General features: G+C 35.6%; 2 protein-coding genes across 2 annotated transcripts; one reads left to right on the top strand and one right to left on the bottom strand.

Moving 5' to 3' along the window:
• Positions 1-6,599: 6,599 nt before the first annotated feature.
• On the top strand, positions 6,600-18,315 carry LOC100178649 (neuron navigator 2). Its single transcript, XM_002129300.4, has 15 exons — positions 6,600-6,770; positions 11,446-11,734; positions 12,196-12,344; positions 12,778-12,914; positions 13,141-13,294; positions 13,688-13,892; positions 14,006-14,202; positions 14,503-14,671; positions 15,067-15,214; positions 15,458-15,548; positions 15,675-15,843; positions 16,208-16,322; positions 16,674-16,822; positions 16,980-17,154; positions 17,479-18,315. The coding sequence occupies exons 2-15, from the start codon at positions 11,488-11,490 to the stop codon at positions 17,882-17,884; spliced, it is 2,511 nt and encodes an 836-aa protein (XP_002129336.1). The 5' UTR covers positions 6,600-6,770; positions 11,446-11,487; the 3' UTR covers positions 17,885-18,315.
• A 694-nt stretch (positions 18,316-19,009) lies between these two features.
• Positions 19,010-24,353, bottom strand: LOC100182604 (nucleolar protein 8-like). The gene is made up of 10 exons (XM_002129402.4): positions 24,104-24,353; positions 23,576-23,659; positions 23,089-23,204; positions 22,569-22,657; positions 22,323-22,476; positions 21,893-22,034; positions 21,243-21,402; positions 21,017-21,112; positions 20,335-20,495; positions 19,010-19,476 (listed from the first exon to the last, which is right to left on the bottom strand). The coding sequence occupies exons 1-10, from the start codon at positions 24,209-24,211 to the stop codon at positions 19,402-19,404; spliced, it is 1,185 nt and encodes a 394-aa protein (XP_002129438.1). The 5' UTR covers positions 24,212-24,353; the 3' UTR covers positions 19,010-19,401.
• Positions 24,354-24,370: the final 17 nt, after the last annotated feature.

Below are 24,370 nucleotides of genomic sequence, written 5' to 3'. Positions count from 1 at the left end.
GCTTTATACTTGTTGCATCTTTTCTTAACGTGTTGATGTATGAAGGATATAATTTTGACATTTTTGTTTTAATGTATGGCTGATAATTTGGACAACTTATTAGTGACCACTGGGTTGGAGAAATTGCCGTTAGGTGTCTTGCTAAAAGAAACATACGCCCACAATAATAGTAGTATCAAGCCCTAACCCCTTTTCTCTAGGCAGCCGCTATAACGACCGCGCTAAACCATCGTCAAGCAACAATCGCTTAGTCTCAGTTTGACCTCATTACGCAATAAATCAGGCAGAAATTTTCGGAACCCGCTTTCGGATTTTCGCTAACTCAATTATAAGATCTCCATGAACTCGGTTTATAGGATATCTATGAATAATTACGCCGCTAGAATTCTGCTTGTGTGGCGGGCAGATAAATCACTCAAATTTACGACCTTTTTTAACAAAAACGCGCTTGGAAAAAAGCCCTGAAACGTAAATACCTCACAAGCGTTTTAAGTTAAGCCAACACTATTGTACTAACGATATTCCCAGCTATACCTTAACAAAGGATAAATTTCTACCGTCTTTAATGCTTGATAAACCGTATTGTGTTCGTATCCTTTATCCCGTTTTAACCAGCAATTTAAATCGCTCGTTTCCGTACCGACCTAGCTGTCATCCCTTTTAAAATACGTCAGTCAATCGTAGGGCTTTAGCATTGCTGTATTAGATGACTGCCTATCTCGCTCGAAAGCATGTAATTACCGTTTAATACGTAATCTTTCAATGTGTTGTTGTTGTTCGTTCCCGCAGACGGCTATATCATAAACATTTGGCTTTGTATAGTAGGGTGGGGAAAGATGGGACATTTTTAGGACGTAATATTCAAATATTTTATATTAAACAATTAACAACGGTTTATGGGAGTCGTAAGTATACGGATTTATAATTTTTCGAATGTTCTATGTTTACTACCAAATGGGACGAGAAAATAGAACGAAAAGGTGTCCCATTTCCCCCACCATATATGTCAGCATACTTTGCGTAGATTAAAACTGCTTATATAGGCTTTTACTAATACGCAGGAAAAGGGATAAATTTTCCAAGTTGTCACAAACTTGTTAGGTGGTCAGTTGAAATATTTGCTGTTATAATTACGGCTGTAATTACGTAAACTAGAAGAATTTGTCTCTTAGAAGCACGCAGTAATTTTAAGATCAAATTTCTTTCGCAAATAACGTATTATCGTTGCTTTTCACTTTCGTTGGGCGGGTTTGGCCATATTTGTAGCTCTTCTTAATACCCATGAGCCCAAGGTCATATATCATTGGGTCTAAGGGGGCATAGATTAGTCGGTGTGTGTTTTGCGCTGTCCGTTTCGAAATAAAACACTTTTAATCGTAAAATTTTCGCTGTACAGTAAGTAATAGGGCATATGCGTTCTATGTTTGAGAAAAACTGTTCTTTTTTTGTGTTTTTAAATTTTATGGTACAGGTTTTTTGCTGTTGGGTGTCATTTGCTTGGACGAAGGCGACCTATAAATAGGACTTAAAATATCAGTATCTTATTATTGCCAGAAGAGCGGTTTCAGAAAGCGAGTATAATTTGCCTAGCAGAAACAGTTTATACAGTATATATTTACGGTAATTTGTTAAGTTATTTAGGTTCATTTTGAGTAAAAAATTCGCGTTTTATTTTTTTTCGAATATTGGTATATTTATGGGTTTAAATACCTGCTTATTTGAAGTACAGCCATGAGCCATATATGAATGTAAAGTACTGTGGGGTAAGATGGGTTCCGTTAGCACATAATTTCCCATATTTTCCAATAATGTTTTTAACAATTAACAACGCTCTTTTAGAGTCGTAAAGTAAAGGATAAGGTTATACAACTCTATACAAATATTCTTTATGTACTACCAAATGTGACGATAAAATAGGATGAAAACATAGACTATCCTACTCTAACCTACTATATAGACCTTTTTATACATTCGATAACTGTATTAGTTTTACTCAATGCATGTGTTTTAATAATACGTGGCACACTCACACATATTGATGCGGCTAAATGGGTAATCCGCAGATTAATACAATTATTCCGTTCCCAATCGAGGTCGGAATAAGCAGTTGTTGGGATTAGTAAGCGCTGTGAGAAATCCTTGTTATTTCAGTTCACTGTTTATAACTAATTGGTTAAACGGATTTGTCATAGATTATATTGTATACTGGGAAAGAATTATAAAAATAAATTAAACGAATAAACGAATGAATGAATGTAACTTGTGTATCCTCGCTAGGCGGGCAACAACAATCGTTATAACACGAGTGTTCTGTTTTATACACCTTGTGTTCGCTTACCAGTTACTACGTATGTAACTTTGTAGGTGATTATTGTTTGTGTGTAATGTATGACTGACAATTTAGACAACCCATTAGTTTCCACTGGATTCGGGCAATTTCCTTTAATTTATTGCCCAAAAACACATACACCCACAATGGTAGCAGCATCGAGCCTTGAACCCTAACTTCAGGCTAAACACAAGCGCTAACCACCGACGCATAAGAGATATAGATTAAACACAAGCGCTAACCTGGACGCATAAGAGATATAGATTGACAGTTCTACACGGTTGACTGGTAATCGTGCATTGCCGTAAACGGACAAGGCTAATTTGACCCTAAATTGGGACGGACACTTTTCAGATTTGGTTTCTAAGCGCTACAGTCGTTATTGGATTAACTAATCCGTGTACGCCCTAATCCAGTAACCCGTAAAGTGGGCCAGTGGAAATTGGTATATGATCGTAATTCTTGACTAGATTTATGATTAGCGTTGCTGTTTAGAGCGGTTTTCTGTTACTGTTGCTGTACCATACATAATGTAATAAAGTAGGGTGGGGTAAGATGGAACACCTTTTGATTTTATTTTCTCGGCCCATTTGTTAATAAATAAAGAACATTCAAAGAATTATAAAACCGCATTATTACGACTCATATAGACTGTTGTTAATTATTAAAAGCACGATCAGGATTTGTATATTATGTGCTAAAGGTGTCTCTATATTCTTTTTACCAAACGTAAAATAAAAAAGAAAAAATAATACATATAGAATAGTAGTTTGGAGTAAGATAGCTTTTTTACCGAAAAAATAGAAAAAAAATCTTGCGCGGAATTCCTATTATGATCAAAACACGTTCAAACGTCGGATTTAAGTTAATTTTTCGCTTGAAGTCGCCATGATTCTTATCATAATTACATTATATCTAAGCTGGTCACTTAAAGCTGGGAAATTAAAGGAACCAGTTAGTTAGTGATCGTTAAAGCGTTTACATACCAATTCCTCTCACGCAAAGTTACAACATTGAGTTTAAAACTGTGGGTTTAGATGGATACCGTTAAAATATGACTTAAGTTATCGAAATTCTCCATTTTTGTACAGTATAAATTTCCAGAAAAATTTTTTTTTAATGGATTAGAAAAAACACTTTTTTAATGGTTATAGTATTGCGGGGTAAGGTAGATATCGTTAGCATATATAATATTCCATATTTTCGAATCTTGTTTTTAACAATATCGCGATTCGTGAACAAATCGTACATAAAACTATAAATTAGCCCCTTAAAACAGTGCAAATTACCCCCCCCCAAAAAAAAACATTTTCAAAAACTTTTACGATATGTTTACGAATCGCGTTGTTTTTATTACTCCAAAACAAACATTTTCAAAAACATTTTACTCATTTTCAAAAAATACCGGGCAACACTGAAAAAATGTTGCAGGCAACACTGCTGTTATCGTGCACCACATGTCAGTAAGTTTGTATATGATAAACGAACGTACTTCGCATATGTCGAACTAACTTTACTGGCATACGACAGGGCGTAACTTTGCCATTAATCCCCGTATGGTAGGATTTACCATACGAAACATGTGCTCAATGCAAATGATTAAAACTAGGTGAAAAACACGGATTTTCTCTTTTTTGATAAATATGACTGCCCATATATAGTAGGGTGGGGGAAGGCGGGACACCTTTAACGCGTAATATCCAAATATACTGATCGTGTTTTAAACAATTAACAACGGTTTATTGGAGTCGTGAGGATATGGTTTTAAAATTCTTTGAAATAACTCTATAAATATTCTTTGTTTACTACCAAATGAGATGATAAAAAGTTGTCCTGTCTTACCCTACCCTACTACATGTGCAGTGTTCCCCGACCTAAATTTCCCAGTGTTTCCAAACCGTTTTCCGACAAGTTTTAATCGATTAGTAGCAGCTGGCATGCAGACGAAACGTCGCTTATCGAACGTGAATTCAGACGAACTAGATTTCGACGAAAACATTTCGACGACCGAACTCGAATGTTAAGAGCAGTATGAGAGCGCGATTGTGACGTGTAATGCGGTATTGTGACGTATTATGGACTATTGAGATAGAGTTTTATTTACGCGTTTAGCTGTTTCGAGTGTAAGCGTAGTAAAGAATTAAAATTTAGCAGAATTTAAGTGAGGAACGGTAAAAAATTCTGAAAATGGAGTTAAATTGAGGTACAAGCGTATACAAGTATTTTAAACAAAGTATAGTAGGTTGGGGTAAGATGGTCCATGTTTTCATTCACTTTTATCGTCCCATTTGGTGGTAAACAAAGAATATTTACAAAAAAGCATAAGCGTATCCTCACGACTTTAAAATAGCGTTGTTAATTGTTAAAAACACGATTAGGAAATATGGGAAATTATGTGCTAACGGTATCCATCTTGCCCCACAGTACTATATATATATTCTCGTATGAGAATTTTGCTTTGATAAGCGTTAGTATAAATAGCCCTATTCTCTATGGTGGTATTACACGCGTCGTTTTATGTGGTTTTTATGTTGTAGCAACGAAAGGACGCGATCCCACGGTAGTTTATATTATATGTACGTATTGCTTTCATTTGCTTGCTATTGTGACGCAATAACCGTGCAGTAAAGCGTCACGCGAAGCCACAATAACCCACGAAAGTACCGTGGAAATTTGCGACAATCTTTACGAATAAAAATCGCAGGTTTTAACGAAGGATTTTTATAAATCATCCGTGAGAAATTGAGACAGGTAATTTTAATTCTGACAACGATTGGTGCGGATTTTTTTAACTTCAAACGGCGTGACGAGATAGGGAATAATACAGAGCCCCAGTGGTTGCCTTATTAATTATTGGTTTACCACAATACAATTACAAAGCGCGGAAGTTTATTTTTCTAGGGAAGCATTTTATTTTGGAGTGAAATAGAAAAATGGTAAAAATAATAATTAGAGAAAAAAAGGATGCGGTTATAAAATTCTGTAAATTTTCTTTGTCTTCTACTAAATGAGACGATGTAAGACCCGTGAAACATATACCATCTTACCCCAACCTAAATTTTAACGCCTTTATTCGAACCAAAAACGGGCTCGAAAATGCGCCGGCAAAATACACGCAAAGAAAACGATTTAACCCGACGTTGGCTGTCTGGGATAGCATTTCAATGTAAACGCTTTTAGGGCCCAAAAACGTCTTCTCAAATTTCAATCTTGCAAAAACTTGCGAAAACGAGACAGTGAAAGCGTATACGCTCTGTGGTCTTAGCTACAGACAGGAGTTTTTCCCTCGTACGCTTCGCTTAGTTTGTGTAAGCTCTAATGCGAAGCACGTCGACTTAATTTGAGCGCAAACAAAACAATGAATACGAATAGGCGAAAGTTGAACGGTTTTACAATGCTGCAGAAAATCAGCAAAGCAGCTGTCTTTTTTTATACAATTTAAACAATTTAATGTAGAAATATTAGTGTTTTTTAGGCATGTATGCATTAATACTTTGTATCATGTAGCTAAAATTTGAGTAGTAAAAACAGCAAAATAGTTAGAACAGTCGGATTTTTATCTGTAAACAATTTAATGTTGAAACGCAGTAGTGTTATAACGTACGTATATATATGGTATTAATTTAAATATGTTGGTATATAGCATATAATTTCCCATATTTTCTAATCGTGTTTTAAACAATTGACAACGCTCTTTTAGAGTCGCTAGGATACGGTTATATAACTCTGTGAATATTCTTTGTTTACTATCAAATTAGACGATCAAATGCAATAAAAACATGAACCATTTTACCCCAAACTACTATTTAGGTATTAAGAATTTTTTTTAGTTATACTCTTTATAAATGTATGTATACGGGCACTAAGTACTCAGTGCGTTTCATGTATTAATAATAGCGCTATCGAAAGCACTTAAGAAAAAATCAATATACCTTTAAGCTACGTTGTTATAGCTTCAGTAAAACGCGCATATACAAAACAGTAAGCAAGTAAAATCGCTTTTAGAGGCATTGTGCTAAATACATATAGTAGGGTGGGGGAAGATGGAACACCTTTTCATTCTATTTTCTCGTCGCATTTAGAAGTAAACAAAGAACATTCAAAGAATTATAAAACCGTATCCTCACGACTTTTAAAGAGCGTTGTTAGTTGTTTAAAACACGATTAGGATATTTAGATATTATATGTGTGATAAAATTGTTCTATCTTTCTACACCCTACTATATATTTAAAAAAATTAGGATAACTTATAACGACTTGTCATTTTCCAGCCATTTTTGTGCTTAGCAATTATTTTAAGATTTATTTGCAAGTAGTATTTTGTTAACTGCTTTTGGAGACGTAGCATATTTTGCTGCTGCGGAAGGATACGTCATAATAGCTATAGTTACGTCATTATCACAGAGGCGAAAAACGAAGAAGTGTTAAAAAGATACAGAAGGTATGTATTAATAATACATTTATACTATAGGCTTATTATGCTATTTGCAATAAGTGTTTAACTTTATATGAACAAAATTGCGTACTAACTTTCATTGTGTTAGATCGATTTTTTGAAAAATGATTTAAATCTTATGTTTTTTTCTATTTTTTAGGAGAAATTATGCATTTTATGTGTTTTATGAGAAAATGTGGCTATTTTATATTCTTTTATAGCGTAAACATATTGTTTTAAACTGTTACAAATTATGTAAAAAAAGGCGAACTATTTAATTGGCTTTCAAAAGTTAGACTGTTATATAACAAAACGTTTAATCAAACGCAAAAGTCAAAATAATATACGGATTAAGTTATAAACGGGAGTATGTGTATAAGAAGTGTCGAAAAGTTAAAGATTACGTGAACTCTTGACCTCGGCTTTTAAGGAGCTGTCAATATGTTGAAATGAGTGACACGTGTCAAGGGTGACATCTGTGAAACCCTTATCATGGATTAGATCAAAGAAAAGCTTATAGGCCTAGAGATACAGTTGTTAAGCTGTTAGCATGGCATGCGTGAGGTTAGCTCAACTAGAAGTATTACAACAGCACCAAATGAACGAATAAAAGGTTGTATTTTAACAGAATAGGAATTATAATACTGTGTGTTAAGATAGATACCGTTAGCACATAATATCCCATATTTTCTAATCATGTTTTTATCAAATAATAACGCTTTTTAGAGTCGTGGGGATACGGTTTTTTAATTCTGTAAAAAATCTTTGTTTACTATTAAATGGGATAAAAAGGCGAATAAAAAAATAGAGTAGCCTATATTACCCCAAATTACCATATATAGTTATTATTCAATATTTGGATTATTTTGAAGAGATATCATCAAGTTTTGTTTTGAATTTTTTTTTTTTGCTGTTGTTTCCAATTCAAGAATTGTTATTATTCATGCCTAGAGGTGTTAGAACGTAAAAGGGATATAGTAATAAAGTAATTATTGCCTCGAAAATACAGCATCTGACCTTTGGAACGTGGTAAAGTCCATTCTACATCTGTGTTTGTATTTGTGGTGAACTGGTAATGCATTTTAAGCATGACATGCATGTATACCGTTCTATTCTATGTGAAATGAGGTCTTACAGCGAGGCACGTCAAGGAATTTGAGATTTAGATAACAGTTAGCCCATTACCCCGACACCCCAGGATGATTTAAAACTACACTGCTATTTTGTATCAAGAACAGACAAATATTTCGTTTTTTTTAGCATAGAATAGCAGCCTAGCTTTTAGACAGCGTTATAAGAAAAGAAAAGGCAGTTAGTTTGCGCAGATGTACCTATAACCATTCTCTCACGACTCTAAAAGAGCGTTGTTAATTGTTAAAACACGATTAGGAAATATGGGATATTACGTGCTTACAGTATCCATCTTACCCCACAGTACAATATATCTGCCTAGAGCACAGTACGCGCTGCTGTACAGCATAAAACGCAATTAACCTTTAGTGAAAAACGGCGAGTGCTTTCGAAATTTATGAGTACACTTCGAACGTGAGACTTTAGTTTTACCATGATTGAACGGTAGTAGCTCGGCACAGCTGTTCACTATAACATTGATTAGGTTACAAGTTTAAGGTCAGACTTGGTTGATCTTGTTAATTTAAAATTCGGTTTTCAGTTTAAGACAGCTGTTTTAACGTGTATGTACAATTTGTAATTTTTAATGGATTAAATTTTACCTTTAAATAAATTTAATGTGTCTAAATATTTTGTAAATTTAATTGATGTCTCTGAATGCAATAGCGAAGATCAGAATAATAAAACAACGAAGAGAAGGGCATTAGCAGTAAAAACTCCTTGAGGGAAAGTATTAATTTTGGGTTTAGCAGCCACGCTTTTATTTGACACTTCTACTTAAGTAGTTTATACTCGTAGCGTGTAAACATAAACTGCATTGTAATATAGTAGCTTCATTTTTAAACGATTCGTATTATTGATTTTTGCATTTTATATATAATTATTTAATGTCAGTTAAAAGTCTATTCTGATCTTAGATCCAATGGGACATGGGTTCCTTTGCGTAGTTACTGGTACATAGAGGCGAACTTAGGTCGCATAGGTTTTAAGTAAAACGTCGTTCGCCCTTTAATTAAATTAAGACCTCACCAAATTTTCTTATCCTAGATCATTGATTGATTGACGTGTCGCTATTGTGACGTATTTTGACTCGATTTTGAACGATTTTAGTGGCGAAAGGGGCAAATATCGATAATAGAGTAAGGCAGAAATATTTAAAGTTTTTAAGAAGGGTGAACTATGGTTAAAGTATTTTAGACTTTAATTTTTTGCTGTGGGCGTAATATTTTGGAGTAATTATACTTAAAAGTAATAGTTTTGCAATAACTGTATTGTATATGAAAGCTTTGATAGTAGGGTGGGGTAAGATGGTCCATGTTTTCATTCTCTTTTTTGGTGGTAAAAAAAAGTACGGAATTTTAAAACGACTTAAACACGACTTAAAACGACTCACGACTTAAAAACAGCGTTGTTATTTGTTAAAATTACGATTAGGAAATATGGGATATTATGTGCTTACGGTATCCATCTTACCCCACAGTATACTATGCTCATTATTTTAAACCTAATTTAAAAATCGTAATGTTTTGTGTTTTATAAAGAAATAAAATACTATAAAATGGGACGATGAGGAGAATGAAAACAAACCCCTTTTGCCCCAAGAAAAAAAATCCAAATTTTCGATTTTGGCCATAGCGCCGGTTCGCGTGTAGGATATAGCGGGGTCGATATGAGGATTTAAAATAAAACCTATTAAGCCAATAATGTATTGGAGATGGCAGGGGTTTCAGAACTCTTTGTTCGTGTTGCAGCAACGCTTTTAGGCGCATTTTAAGAAGTAAAGCAAAAAATGCACTTATTTTGCGCTGTATTTAATAAAACGTCTTGATTTTAATTTAAATTTAAGATTTATGGTGTTTTTTTTTTGTGAAAATGACAAAAAATGCGCACCAATAATGGAACATTTAGTTAGCAGCGAAGCTTTTGGACAGCATTTTAGGCAATAAAAAGCAAAAAATGCAGTTTTTTTGCGCAGGTTTTACTACTGTTTTAAATTTTGTTTAGTTTTAGCCGAATTTTTCTGTCATTTTGTATAAAGAAAATAGAATTATTTTGAGGAATTTGTTATTTTGTAAAGAGGAAATGTATTTATCTGCGTGCAAAATGCTCAACGAAGTGTATTTATTTAACAGCACGTGCTATTTTGGCATTTTAAGGTACTTTGTTTTGGTCCCGGCTTTTTATCTGTGCCCTTTTTGTCCCGTAATCTGTTTTCCGGATAAAATTCCATTGATTATTTCGATTGTGACGTTAGCTCTATTGTCAGCTAACAATTGCAGATGTTACTCGAGTACAAAAACACGTCATAGCGTATAATAGCCATTGAGAACTAGTTAAAGCAAAAGCCACCATAGCAAACAACCAAATATATATGACAATACAGACAAAACATCGAACTTTGAAAGAATGAATTAATGTAACTTATTTATCCTCGAGCGCCGGGAAATGTCTATATCGTTAACACGGGTGTTCTGTTTCATACACCTCATGTCTGCTTACGAGTTTCCATGTATATGCGTGAGTACTAGATTTTTTTTAAGTTAAAATTAAATTTTGGAAAACCTATAACTAACTACTGAATTGGAGCAGCTGTCGTTAAGTGTCTTGTTGTATAGGACACATACGCCCACATAGTAGCAGCACCAAGCCTCGAACCCAAAACTTTTGCGCTAAAGACAGCCGCTCTAATTGCTGTTTTTGCGCTGAGCTAAATTTAAAATTCTTAGCGTTTTCGGCAAGTAACCACAGAGATTCCGTTTCAAAACACCAGGAATTATCAAAAGCGGCTTTTCGGCAGGAAAACTTACCGCCGAGTTAATTTGTACAACGTATGCTGCAAACTATTTCTCTTTTTAGGGCGTTAATTGCCGCGAAATATGCGTTAACCAGAGCGTCAAACCACAGTAAAATGCCAAGGGGACGAATCACCATAATTCATCTAACGACTAGTAGAACACAAGTATTTAAACTACAACAGATGTACAAAATGTTTAGTTTCACAAAATCGCCCAAAAATAGTAGGGAGGGGGAAGTCGGGACACCTTTAGCACATAATATTCAAATACCTTGATCGTGTTTTAAACAAATATTAACAGTCGTGAGGATACAGTTTTATAAACTCAATAACAAATCTTGCTATGCTCAAAAGTATACCTCATAGATTATATAGTTAAATAATTTATACACTAGCTATAATTGGGTACATTTTGTTTTGATGACGTCACCCAAAATGACGTCACATAACAGGAGAAAGTCTTGGGGTTAGGGGTTTAATTCAATTGAGACGCAACAGAAGTCAGTATTGGATTAATTATGAGTCATTTGTAAAATAATCTGGATCAGATGTTTTCCATTAGAGGTTTATAGCATTAGTCCAGTGTTATTTAGTTGTGCGGTGTGCTACTATACGTTATATTTCGTTTTCTAGAGAGTTCTTAGCGTAAGAGTATATTTTAACGACTTTTTAGGCGTATTTTAGCGGTGTACTAACTTTTTTACTTTTTTGTACCAAAGCAATATAGAGAAAAATAAAAGATTGATGTTTTTGCAGAAAAATTGACGGGTTTTAGAGAAAAAAAAAACTAGTAAAAAAATGGAGCAAAGAGAAGAAAATGAGTTGGATAAATTGAGAAAAACAATTGAAGAACTTCGGGCTAAAGCTGAACGTTCTGCGGGGAATTCAACCGCCCCAAGCCCGGCAAGCGTGTTTTCTTTCTCGGAGTCAAAAAGCGCGAACACCACGCCGCATTCTGACCCAACGTATACAACGTCTGAACAAAACCATTGGGGTTCCGGTTCGGCGTATTCGGCACCAGTGCTGTCGTCGGCGCGACATTTCGGTAAGTTCGACAACAAAGAAAATGACGCTTTTGTGGTCTTGTATTTTACCATACTACTTATTTGTGCTGAATAACAAATATACGACAATACACTTCAAAGTAAAAACGCCAAAGGGGATTTTGTACATTATGGACGTATTTTGTATCAATTGCATCGCATTAGGGGTTCTAGGTTCAAAGCCAGAGTACGGAAATAGATTTTATGTAGGAAGAATTAGCCTGTTTTAAAATGTATTAGGTTGGGATAAGATTGTCCAGGTTTTTTCTCTTATCGTACAATTTGGTAGCAAACAAAGAATAATTACAGAATTATACATGCATATCCTTACGACTCTAAAAAGAGCGTTGATAATTCTTAAAAACACGATTAGGAAGTATGGGATATTATGTGTTTACGGTATCCATCTTATCCTACAGTACTATATGCTAAAATCCCTAAAAAATGTATTTTAAATTTCTAGATGCACTCTCGCCTAATTCGCCGATTAACAAACGAATTTCATCCGGAAGTTTGTCCTCCATGAGTTCCCACGCAAGTCATTCAAGCGTGTCATCTGCAAGTTCGGGAAGCAGCGGCGACAGCGACGGAAAACACAAGAAAAAACGATGGGTATGATAAGATATTACAAAAAAAATCATTTTTCCAATTTTTGGAAAACACAATTTTACTATAGTAGGGTGGGGAAGATGGGACACCTTTTCATTTTATTTTCTTATTAAACCGTGTCCTTACGACTCCCATAGATCGTTGTTAATTGCTTAAAACAAGATCAGAATGTTTGAATATTATGTGCTAAAGGTGTCCCACCATACCCCACAGTACTATATAACAGTCGAGATAACACAGACCAAACGTATTGTTAAACAGAGCATTCTGGGTGTTGGGGGATAGGCCAATACTGGCGCGTGCCTGCTTCGCCGTAACTAGCAAAGTTACATACTTGATAACTCGTAAGCGGGCACCAAGTATGACTTTGGCAAAAATGCCGTTCACCATCCAATTATAACCAACACATTTAAATCCGTTAAAAATTCTTTTACAGCTACCGTTAAAATCTGCATTCTCAAAAAGCAGTAAGACGTCACAATCAAACAACTCGGGTCAAGAGTTCACAGATGCGGACGATTCAGGGTGTATGACGTCACCGAATTCGTCGCGACGTAGCTTCAGAAGCGCGAGGTAACAATGGTTTTATATTACGTAATATATAGGGGCAGACTTTTAGGTTATTGTGGGTTTAACAGCCACGCTTTTATTTGATATTTTTCTGGTGAGATCTATTCGGTAGCATTTAGGGTGTTTGGGTAATGGGGTAATCGTAGCCTAAATCCTAGGACCCATAGCGTGACACAGTGCGAGACCTCACCCATATAGAATAGAGATGCTAAAACTATATTTCTATTAGCACTGGGATCGGCGAATCAGAAGAATCGATTTCGTACAATGAGATTTTACAAATAGTTCAAGAAAAAGACAGAAAACTTACAGACGTTCGTTTAGAAGCGCTGACTTCACAACATCAATTGCACCAACTTAAAGACCAAATCGCACAAATGCAAGTAAGACAAAAATACTGCATTGAAAACGTGAATGAAAAATTTTTTTAATTTATCCTCGCGTGGCGGGCAACGACAGTCGTTATAACGTGGGTGTTCTGTTTCATACAGCTCGATTAAGAGTTAGCACATATGTAACTTTGTAGGTAAGTTTTTTTTAGGCAGATATTCCAATTTTTGTTTTTAAAATGTATGTCTGATAATTTAGACAACCCATAACTTACAATTGGATTGAAGCAATTGCCGTTAGGTGTCTTGTCCAAGAACGCGTACGCCCAAGTCTCTATAAATTCTGGGCTATAGGCGGGCGCGCTAACCACTGTGCACCTGCATATATTTTAAAACAATCTCAAATTTATGTTGTGTAATACTAAATGACTACATACGACTCTACAGCACGAAATGCAGCTCCTGCGACTTGAAAACGAACGCCTACAAGCCGGCACCCACGTCAACAATGGCTACATTAATTCCAGTCTTTCACCGTCATCATCGTTTCACCTGAAACTCTCCCCTCTAGCGTCCCCCAGCGGCAGGGGGTTTCACTCCCCGTCGTCACCAGAGGCGCTAAGCACATTTAACCCCTCAGTTTTACAACTCGGTAAGATTTTTTTGCATTTTTTTAATTTTTCGTATTAATTTTTTTTTGAGTTTGTTTTTTAGAGTTTGTTTTGTTATGTATGAATTCAATAAAAAATTCACATTCGTGTTCAGATTGTTCAAAACTGTATCGCGCGGTGTCGCCCGGGAGCGAGGACGAAGGCTCACAAATACGTTTCGTTGTCGAGACCCCATATACCATAAAGTTTGGCCAAAACAAAAACGAAGACGATATTTTAATCGGTTCTTTACCCGTTGCTCGAAAAACTAACTGGGCTGAATTAGATCAGATGACGGGAGACTTATTCACGGTAAGCCGTTATGAACGAATGTCTAGTACGTTGGGGTAAGATGGGACATGTTTTTATTGTCCCATTTGGTAGTAAACAAAGAATAATTCCAAAATTATATAACCTATTTCCACAACTCTAAAAGAGCGTTGTTAATTGTTTAAAACACGATTAGACAATATGAGATATTATGTGCTATCTTACCCCACAGTACTATACCATTACTCAAAGCAAGAAAACAGCGCTTAGCAATTTATGACGTCATTTTTTATGACATCACACATTTTAATTTTTTTTTTAAACTTATTTTATATTTTACAGGAATACTGTAGGTGTGTAGACGGGGACAGTAGACTTGGTCTATCCATTGCCAGTATTGCGTTTTATAAAGTCGGCGAACAGACAAGGATACCGGGTTCAAGGCCGCCTGAGCTGCTTCCGTGTGCTTTTATGGTCGGCGACGTGGACAGTGTGAAAATTTCGTTAAAAGGTAAAACATTCTAAAAACTAGAAACAGTCAAAGTTAAGATACTTTTTCTGCAATAGCAAATCGAATGCGTTGTCGAATGGTTTTTTTTTTACTTCAGCGATTCGATTTCGAAATGAAACGATAAAATAGAATGAAAACATGGACCATCTTACCCCAACCTACTATATGCCTGTCAGCAACAAATAGTATGGTGGGGGAAATGGGACACCTTTTCATTTTTTTTCTTTTGGGTAGTAAACGAAGAACATTTAAGACGAATTATAACCATATCCTCACGACTCTCATAGACCGTTGTTAATTTTTCAAAACACGATCAGGATATTTAGATATTATGTGCTAAAGGTGGCCCATCTTTCCCCACATTACTATAGTTATAACTGTCACTTTTTCCATAGATGCCACTTGTGGCTCGGTCGAGCTAATGGCCTTCCGTAGTCTAGTCCCACGCGACACCTTACAGCGTTACATTACGAGTTTAATGCACAAAACAAGGATAATGTTACATGGGCCTTCTGGTACAGGGAAAACCTATCTAGCGCACAGGTATGCATCTAACTTGTACTTATTTTAATATAACTTTTTAATTTAATTTCATTTTCTTCGCTGTTTTAAATAATATGATCTTATAGCTACTGTATTTGAAGAGGTAAAAACATTATTTTGGTAAATGGCGACTCGTAAAAATAGATTTAAAAGAATGTCCCATTGTCCTACGATAATTTATAGCAGAAAACTTTCGAATTGGATTTTGTGACGTCATCACTAACTATGACGTTATTCTTACAGTCTCGCTCAACACATGGTGGCGCGCGCACGTCGGCAGATTACGTCAGCGGATCCTGTGTTCGTTTATGACGTAAAACAAAGAGGGGAAGAGGTACTACGTAACAATGCTAACTGTGACGTGATTATAAAAATGTCACGTCAATATTTTTGTCACGTTATTACAAAAAAATGTTACGTCTTAATAATACAGCCAATATATAACGGAGTTTTTTTAAAGGATTTACAAATCTACATTAAGAAAGTGGCCGAAGCTTGTAAAACGTCAGCTTATTCAACACTACCCTACGTCATAATCGTTGAGAACAACCACTTGCTGACGTCACTGACTCAAACTTACGCGCCAATTGTACAGTTGCCTCAGCAAGCGAAGTGCCCATATGTTATAGGTAGGTAATTCGATGTAAGAGTGAATAAATATAAGAATGAACGAATTTAATGAATGTAATTTGTTTTTCTTGTGTTGTAGGGCAATGATAGTCGTTATAACACGGTTGTTCTGTTTTATACACCTCGTACCCGCTTACGTTAACTTTACGAGCTACCGCATTTGTAATTGTGTTTTTTTTATTGGGGATTTTTACGTTTGACTGATAATTTAGAGTACTTTAGATAACCCATTAACCACTGAGTTAAAGCAATTGCTGTTAAATTTCTTGCACAAGAACACAAACGCCCACAACGGTAGCAGCATCAAGCCTCGAACCCATAACCACTGTGCCGTCATGAAAATAACATGTTGTTCAACTATAGGTACAATACTACAAGGCAAGGCTCATAGGGCAGAAGAACACAGAGACGAATTCACTTGGATTTCGTGCAAAAACAACAGCGCGCACGTGAAGGATTATTTAGCGCGATTTTTAAGGTATATGTCACTACGTGCACGTTGGTTTTCAATATAACGCCGTATAAGGAATTGCTCAACATTTATTTTATCGAATTTGATGTCTTTAAATTTTACTCAATACCTTTAGAAAAATTATTTGTTGGTTATATATCCTATACAGATTATAACTGGTAAAGATTTAGTTTATAGTAGAATAATACAACCGTATTCTCACGACCTAAAAACATTTTTTTTGTTAATTGTTAAAAACATGATTAGGAAATATGGGATATCATGTGCCAACGGTGTCCTATCTTACACACTGCGAAATGTAGTAACGTCCCATAGAAACATTATTAAAGATATATTTCATGGAAATCTTAAATCTAGGAAAGCGGTGGTCGAATGTAGAGTCGGGGGTAAAGAAACTCCCAAGGACGAATTTCAAAACACTTTACGAGTTATCACGTGGCTGCCTCTCTGCTGGCACCAAGTGAACAGGTGTCTCGAGGCGCAATGTGCTGCTGACGTCACGATAGGTATGTTTTTTTCGCGCTTTTGGGGGATTTTGTTACATTTATTTGGCGTTTTTTCTTATTTACCCTATTATCTCGCTTTTTTTAGATTTGTTCGCGTTTCAAAACACGAATTTTCTGGTTTTAACTCGCTTTACATACTAACTCGATTTTCAAATAGGTCCGCGTGTTTTCGCGTCATTTCCGGTCGAGTTTTACTCTTCATGCACGTGGTTTGTACAAGTTTGGAATCACGTGATCGCACCCTACGTCATCGCTGCCGTGAGAAGAATCCGCCAATCAGCGGAAGGGACGCCCAAACCATGGGCTGATCCAACAGAATGGGTGATTGACAGGTGAGAAATGATTGACAGGTTGTGTTTGATTGACAGGTGATAAATGATTGACAGGTTGTGTTTGATTGACAGGTTAAGTTTGACTGATATTTACTAAATTCAATGGGGCTTTTACAAGTTTGATAGAGAAATTGGTAACATTTAAAAATTCGCATTCATTTTAGTAGTTTTTACCGGTAGCATGTTTCTAACGACTGTATTTTGTTGCCAATTCCCTTTTCTTAGTTGTTTGAATTCGCTACTGTATTCGAAGAGATAAATACATCGACAGTTCAATTATTTCACAATTTAAATTTACGCCTAAATATTGTTTTTTGTTTTCAGTTTTCCGTGGAACGCGAGCGACATGGGCGGTGACGTCACGTTACGCTTAAAACGAATCACCAGCGATGATCTCGACTGCCCTCCAGTGCCCCCTCGTACCGATTTAGAATCGACACCAAAACATAACACACTCCCACGTCCCCCAAGCCGTAACCGATGCGCCGAAAATTACATCGAGAATTATCTAACCGATCGGCCGGCCGATGGGCCTGTGCTTCGCCGCCAAAATTCAAAAAATTCCCGATCTGAAAGGCAGGAAGCGCCGCCTGTGCCGCCAATGGAACTAATCGGTTTACGGAACCAAAACACTACGAACAGCAATGCTACAGTATGGCATAGGCATAACAGTCCTGTAACATCGCCCAGTAAAACGGTCATTCACACTGGCGGGCGTTTGGTGCGGTAATTTTTAACACACGCTTTTAATTGCTTTTTATACAAAATCTAAAATCTACATGCTTGTATACATAGCATTAGGCGCCAAACCTGGAGTGGCAAGGTAGGCAGTCGTACCCTTAAATTTTCCACACCAAATTAATCAGGAAACATTACAACTAATAAGTTCGATTTCTTTATAAAAGTATATGTCTAACTACCCCTGCCTCCCCTGTGTTTTAAAAGGTTTGGCGCCTATAATTAATAGTTTACGTCACTATTCATAGTGGGTTAAGAGTTAAAAACAGTAAGCTATTCCTACATACAAATTTCCAAGCTTTTTGTTGCTTTTAGCGTGGCTGGCAAAGACATTTCTCGAAGTTTTGGCTTCGCATGGTGGAATTTTAATTTCTATGTGTTCGCATTTTTATTTTACAATTAAAAAATTATTTAAACAGCGAATAAATTGTGTTTTTTATCCTCCAGGGCAATTGCCGTTCAGCGTTTTGGGCAAAAACACAGACGCTCATAATGGTAGCATTAATGAGCCTTGAACCAGTACCCTCTGGATTAGGTGCGCTTTATAGTCGTAACGTTAGGCGTACGGAATTTTAAAACGAGTAAAACTATGTTTAGCACTCTAGTTTTTAACTTTCTGTTAGGTGTCTATACAAACAAGCAGAGCCAAAGTATATTGCATTCACCACATTAATCAATGAGATTCCCTATGTTTGACAACTATTTCCAAAGTCTGTAGCTCAACAAATGTCTATATCTCCCACTCTGTAGTAGTCTTTCTGAACTCTCCTGTACTCTGATAAACACTCTTCTGATCTTTAGTACCTCATCTTTTTACCTGACAAGCACTAAAAACCAAATTATGCGGGTTACCACGTATGTAACTTTTGTAAAGTTTTTTAATTTTATTTAATATATGGCTTACAGTTTTCACAACCCATTAGTGACCACTGAGTTGGAGCAATTACTGTTAAGTGTCTTGCTCAAGGACACATACATCTAGAGTTATAAACGCATTAAGCCTTGAACCTATAACCTCTAAGACAGTCGCGTTAACCACTATGCTACAGTGCTTTTAGGGTAATACACATTTTAGTGATTAAACCCTACTGTGTTGAATTATAGGACTTCACCCATATAGAGTAAATTGGGCTTAATTTGTATATTGTTCAAAAACATTAAGAAAAAGTCATTAAGATGCACTGAACTTCAAATCCTTAAAGTGCTATATTGTAAAGCCTTACCCATATAGAAAAAAATGAACAAAATCAGTATATTGCTCAAATTTTTTTAAGAAATCATAAAAATTCCAGAAAACTGCCGCTATAAAATTCACCCAAAAAGTCATTATGACATCAGAGGTTCTCTCTGACACCATTATGACATCACGATTTGAAAATGTCACTTAAGTTTTCCGCAAAAAATGATGACGTCATTAGAGATCCTCTGATGTCATTAATGACATCATAAGCACTCTGAATAACCTTTTTTCCGTCCGACGATAACATCTTGAATGTGTTTTGAAAAGTTTCAATCTTCAAGATGTTGATAACGTCGTTCTTTCTTTAGAATACGAACTGCGTCTCTGTGTTTCTTCTTGTAGTCCTGAAATATGAGGACAGAGTGTTAGATCTCATGCTCACTGTTGAGTTATAACATGGGTGTTTTCTTATACACCAGGCACACATGATGTATTCATACACTTCATGCTCACTGTTGAGTTATAACATGGGAGTCTTCTTATACACTAGACATACATGGTGTATTCATACACCTCATGCTTACTGTCAAGTTATAACATGGGTGTCTTCTCATACACGAGACACACATGATGTATTCATACACCTCATGCTCACTGTCAAGTTATAACATGGGTGTTTTCTTATACACCAGACACAAATGGTGTGTTCATACACCTCATGTTCACTGTTGGGATATAACATGGTGTCTTCTTATACACGAGACACACATGATGTATTCATACACCTCATGCTCACTGTCAAGTTATAACATGGGTGTTTTCTTATACACCAGACACAAATGGTGTGTTCATACACCTCATGTTCACTGTTGGGATATAACATGGGTGTTTTCTTATACACGAGACACACATGATGTATTCATACACCTCATGCTCACTGTCAAGTTATAACATGGGTGTTTTCTTATACACCAGACACCCATGGTGTATTTTTGGGGGGGGGGGGGGGGGGGGGGGGGGGGGGCTCACTTTTCAGTTATAACATCAGTAACATATATATAAAATATGAAACAATGCCAACCCAATAGTAGCAACTCCAGGCTTTGAACCCATATCCTCTCGTCTAAATATGAGTTTTAGCACTGTGCAAAACACAATAATATTTTTGGGGAAAACCCCCCCTGGTATCCCTTGGTTACAACACAAGCGCCTAACTGCTAAATAAAATCAAACAAAACAACTATAAAACTTTCTAAACCCACCAATTTCAGTTTGTCCTTTGCTTGAACCCATTCTTTCCTTATTTGGTCACTTTGTTTATTATTACAAAACAATAGAGGTCCATCTGTAACTCTTGGGTCTAATTTTGACAGCAGAAAAAATGAAAATTTTTCTTCTTCGGTTTCCAAGCCTAGTTTTTCATCTGTGTATAGAATTGAATCGAATGAATGTAACTTATTTATTCTTCTGGGCAAAGTAAGACAGTCCTTATAACAGGGGTGTTCTGTTTCAAACACCTCGTGCCTGCTTTTAAGTTATGAATGAATGAATGTAACTTAATAAATCTCGGATGGCAGGGTAATGATAGTCGTTATAACACAGGTGTTCTGTTTCATACACCTCGTGGCCGCTTATGCGTTACCACTTATGTAACTTTGTAGGTGATATTATAATTTATGGTTGACATTTTGGTATGACAACCAATTAGTGACCACTGGGTTGAAGCAATTACAGTTAAGTGTCTTGCCAAAAGACACATACACCTATAATAGTAGCAGCGTTAAGCCTCGAACCCAGATCCTCTGGGCCAGAGGCAGACGCGGTAACCACTGTGCCACAGAACTGTAGTTATGCGTAATAATGGTCAATGCACCTTCTGCTACACAAAGTCATAGACATTTGATTTGTTAGCTTTAACACAAAACAACAAGTTAATACACTAACCAGGTATGTGGTCCCCGATTTCCATTTCATTTTCGCTGTCACTACTATCGTGTTTAAATACTTTAGTTGCAAATTTGTTGGTTTTCTTTGTTTTTTCTGTAAAAGTTAAATGTATATGTAAATTTTATGCTCACTGTCGAGTTATAACATGGGTGTCTTCTTATACACCAGCCACACATAGTGTATTCATACACCTCATGCTCGATGTCAAGCTTAAAAAAGTTACCTTCAATTTTTTCGTATCCTTTATAATTTTCACCATTATTTGGTACGTTTATGACATCATCATCTGAATCAATTATGACATCACTATCACCATTTTGATTTTCGGGGTCGCGACCCAACATTGTAAGTAAGGAGAAGTTGTTTTCTATTTCTGTTTCTTCCTGTAATGGCATATGAATAAATGAATGTAACTAACTTTATTCTCGCGTGGCCAGAAAACAGTCGTTATAACATGGGTTTAACACCTTGCGCCAGCTTACAAGTTACCACATATGTAACTCTGTGGGTAATTTTTTTTTAGATTTTTTTATAAGTAAATAAATAACCAAATTATGTATTATTCCCACTGTCCTGGTTTTTTTGTTCGGTAAAAAATTAATATAAAAAAAATACCCTTTTATTTTCTATACTATAATTTCTATTCTATGTAGGTGAGCTCCTACAGCAAGCAATGGTAAAGTATCTGAGATTTAGACAAGTGGCTCATCACCCCAACATTGTATATGCACATTCTATATGGGAGAGGTCCTACAGTGAGGCATGCCATGGGTATTATAATTCAGGCCAGAGTTGGCACATTACCCTTACAGTCAGTGGTGTATATGTAATTTATATATATATATATATATATATTATATGTAGTAAATTTACCTGGTCAGTATTTTCTGTTTGCTCAGATTTTCCAAATGCTTGTTTTAAATCGTTCGGGTTAATTTTATAAAACCGGTCTTTTGTAACACTGGGTAATTCTTCTGCTGCCTTTTTCTTTTTTTTGCGTTCTGCTTTGGTTGTTCTAAAGAATAAATTGAGAAAATAAATGTACATAACTAATTTATCCTTGAGTGCGGGCAATGACAGTCATTATAACACCGGTGTTTTGTTTCATACACCTTGTGCTCGCTTTTTTTTCTTTTTATAAAACTATTTAAATTCTTTTTCTTTAAAACCCTCAAAAAATTATTAAAAACAGTGGGGTTAACGCTATTTTAGGCTGGAAAACGCTATTTAAAACGGGGTGCTAAAACGTAAAATGTCACCCCTGTTTCAAAAATTTTTAAAAATGACATAATGCGTTACTAACTTTGTAGGCTGCATCTCCATATGTGAGTGTCCTGTTTTACTTGGATCGTATCTTTTAGATGCGGGATCGGAGAATTGAATGGTTTTCTTTTTGGAAGAGGTTAGAGCTTTTGAACCTACCACTTGGTGCAGCAGAGAGAGATTCTTTTGTAATTCTATAAAAAATGTTTTTAAATGTTTAAAGGGTATATATATATATAAATATATACTAAAATATGTTAATATTAAAAAAAATGCTGACACATACCTGACTCAGCATTTTCAAACTCGATATTTTCTGCATCGTCATCAACGGCGAACCGATCGTCAATTTTAAAACGAGAGTCCATTCCAACTCTGGTGAAGTTAGTTTATTGTTAACATATAAAGATCTAAAGTTACATATATAAATGTACACAGATCTAAAATATACTGGTCTACCAATTACTATATACATAACTTAAGTTACATATAGTAGGGTGGGGGAAGATGGGATACCTTTACCACATAACATCCAAATATCTTGATCAAAGTTTTTAACAATTAACAACGATTTATGGAAGCCATGAGGATACGGTTTTATAGTTCTTTGAATTTTCTTTGTTTACTACCGAATGTGACTAGAAAATAGACGGAAAAGATGTCCCATCTTCCCCCACCCTACTATATATTTATTTATTTTTACAAACTCTATTTTGAAACATTGCTTTAAGGGATCAAGACCTTTCTAAAAATGCTACTGTTTTATTCTCTTTATGTACAATACATCAAATTAATAATAACAATACCTTGACTGCATTTCAAGCAAACGCTGTCCGTGCTTGCCTTGAAACTGAGGTTTAATCTCAAAATCTTCATTTTCCTCGTCGCTACCCAACCCTAGTATATTATCTGCGTTTGTTTTCTAAAAAAAGTAAAAAGTTTTTTTTCATTTAATGTTTTTTAAAAAAAGTTATTTTTTTTAAATTGCCTGTTAGCTTTTTTGTAACAGTAGTTTGTTTTCTACAAAAAGTAATTTTTTAAAAATTGCCTTCCTTTAAGTGTCTTGCCCAAAGACACTTCTGCACCCACAGTTAGGAAGCATTGAGCATCAAAACAGGTACCGTAGCTCAGTGGTTAGGCACCTGTATGTTACAAAACAGCTTTATGTCCGTTACATTTTCGTAGCACCAGATCCTTACTGTATTTCTTTACACAAGAATCGTTCAACTGTATGAGCACCAGGTCAGGGTCAGATTCGGGGAATTTATTACAAGTTATAAATAAATTACTTACTTTATTTTCATGATTGTTGGTTATTTCGTCATCACTTTCACTGTCAAACTTTAGATGTGACTTGTTTAGCTCAACTGGTTTATTCTGTAAAGGTGTAAACCAAGAGTAAATTAGGCAATAGTAAAGAATCCTTTGTACATAGCAGAATAGGCTGGTTGAAAGTGTTAGGGGTTGGTGGTTAGGGCCTAGGGGGTGATGGTTAGGGGGTTTTGTTGGTGATTAGAAAATAAGGTGTGGTAAGGATTCTTCACTAGCACTGTAAATTAAATGAAAATACAATGCTAGTAAAGAGTCCTCTCTCTTTGTTATTTGCAACCGCTAACCCCCAACTACTAGCTCTGAATGTAACTATAAGTGTATATACCTTATCCTCGAGTGGTCAGAAAACGACATTTACTGTAACATGAATGTTCTGTTTGAAACATCTCGTGTCAGCTTACAAGTTACCACATATGTAACTTTGTTTTTGTGGCCGTAATTAAAATACCTAATAAAACATATTATCGACAAATATTCGTAGCAACCAACCTTTAATGAAAGCTGAATTATTTCTTTCGCTTTTTTTTCGTTTTCGATTCGTTTTTTCAACGATTGTAACCTTTTAAGATTTGATTCTTCGTGCTTATTTAACTTCATATTTAACAAGTTCTTGTTAACTGCAGCACATAAAGTAGCTAGGGTTATACACAATGTTCCAAACAACTTTAAAATTCTGCATAAATTGAATAAATTAGTGAACAAACGACCTAAAATCGTTTGAAACTGAAATATTTAAGAAAAAGCGAAAACGTGCAT

This window comes from Ciona intestinalis, chromosome 13, assembly GCF_000224145.3.
Source record: "Ciona intestinalis chromosome 13, KH, whole genome shotgun sequence".
NCBI lineage: Eukaryota > Metazoa > Chordata > Ascidiacea > Phlebobranchia > Cionidae > Ciona > Ciona intestinalis.
The sequence above is the reverse complement of the archived record's forward strand: the minus strand, read 5'-3'. Positions and strand labels throughout refer to the sequence as shown.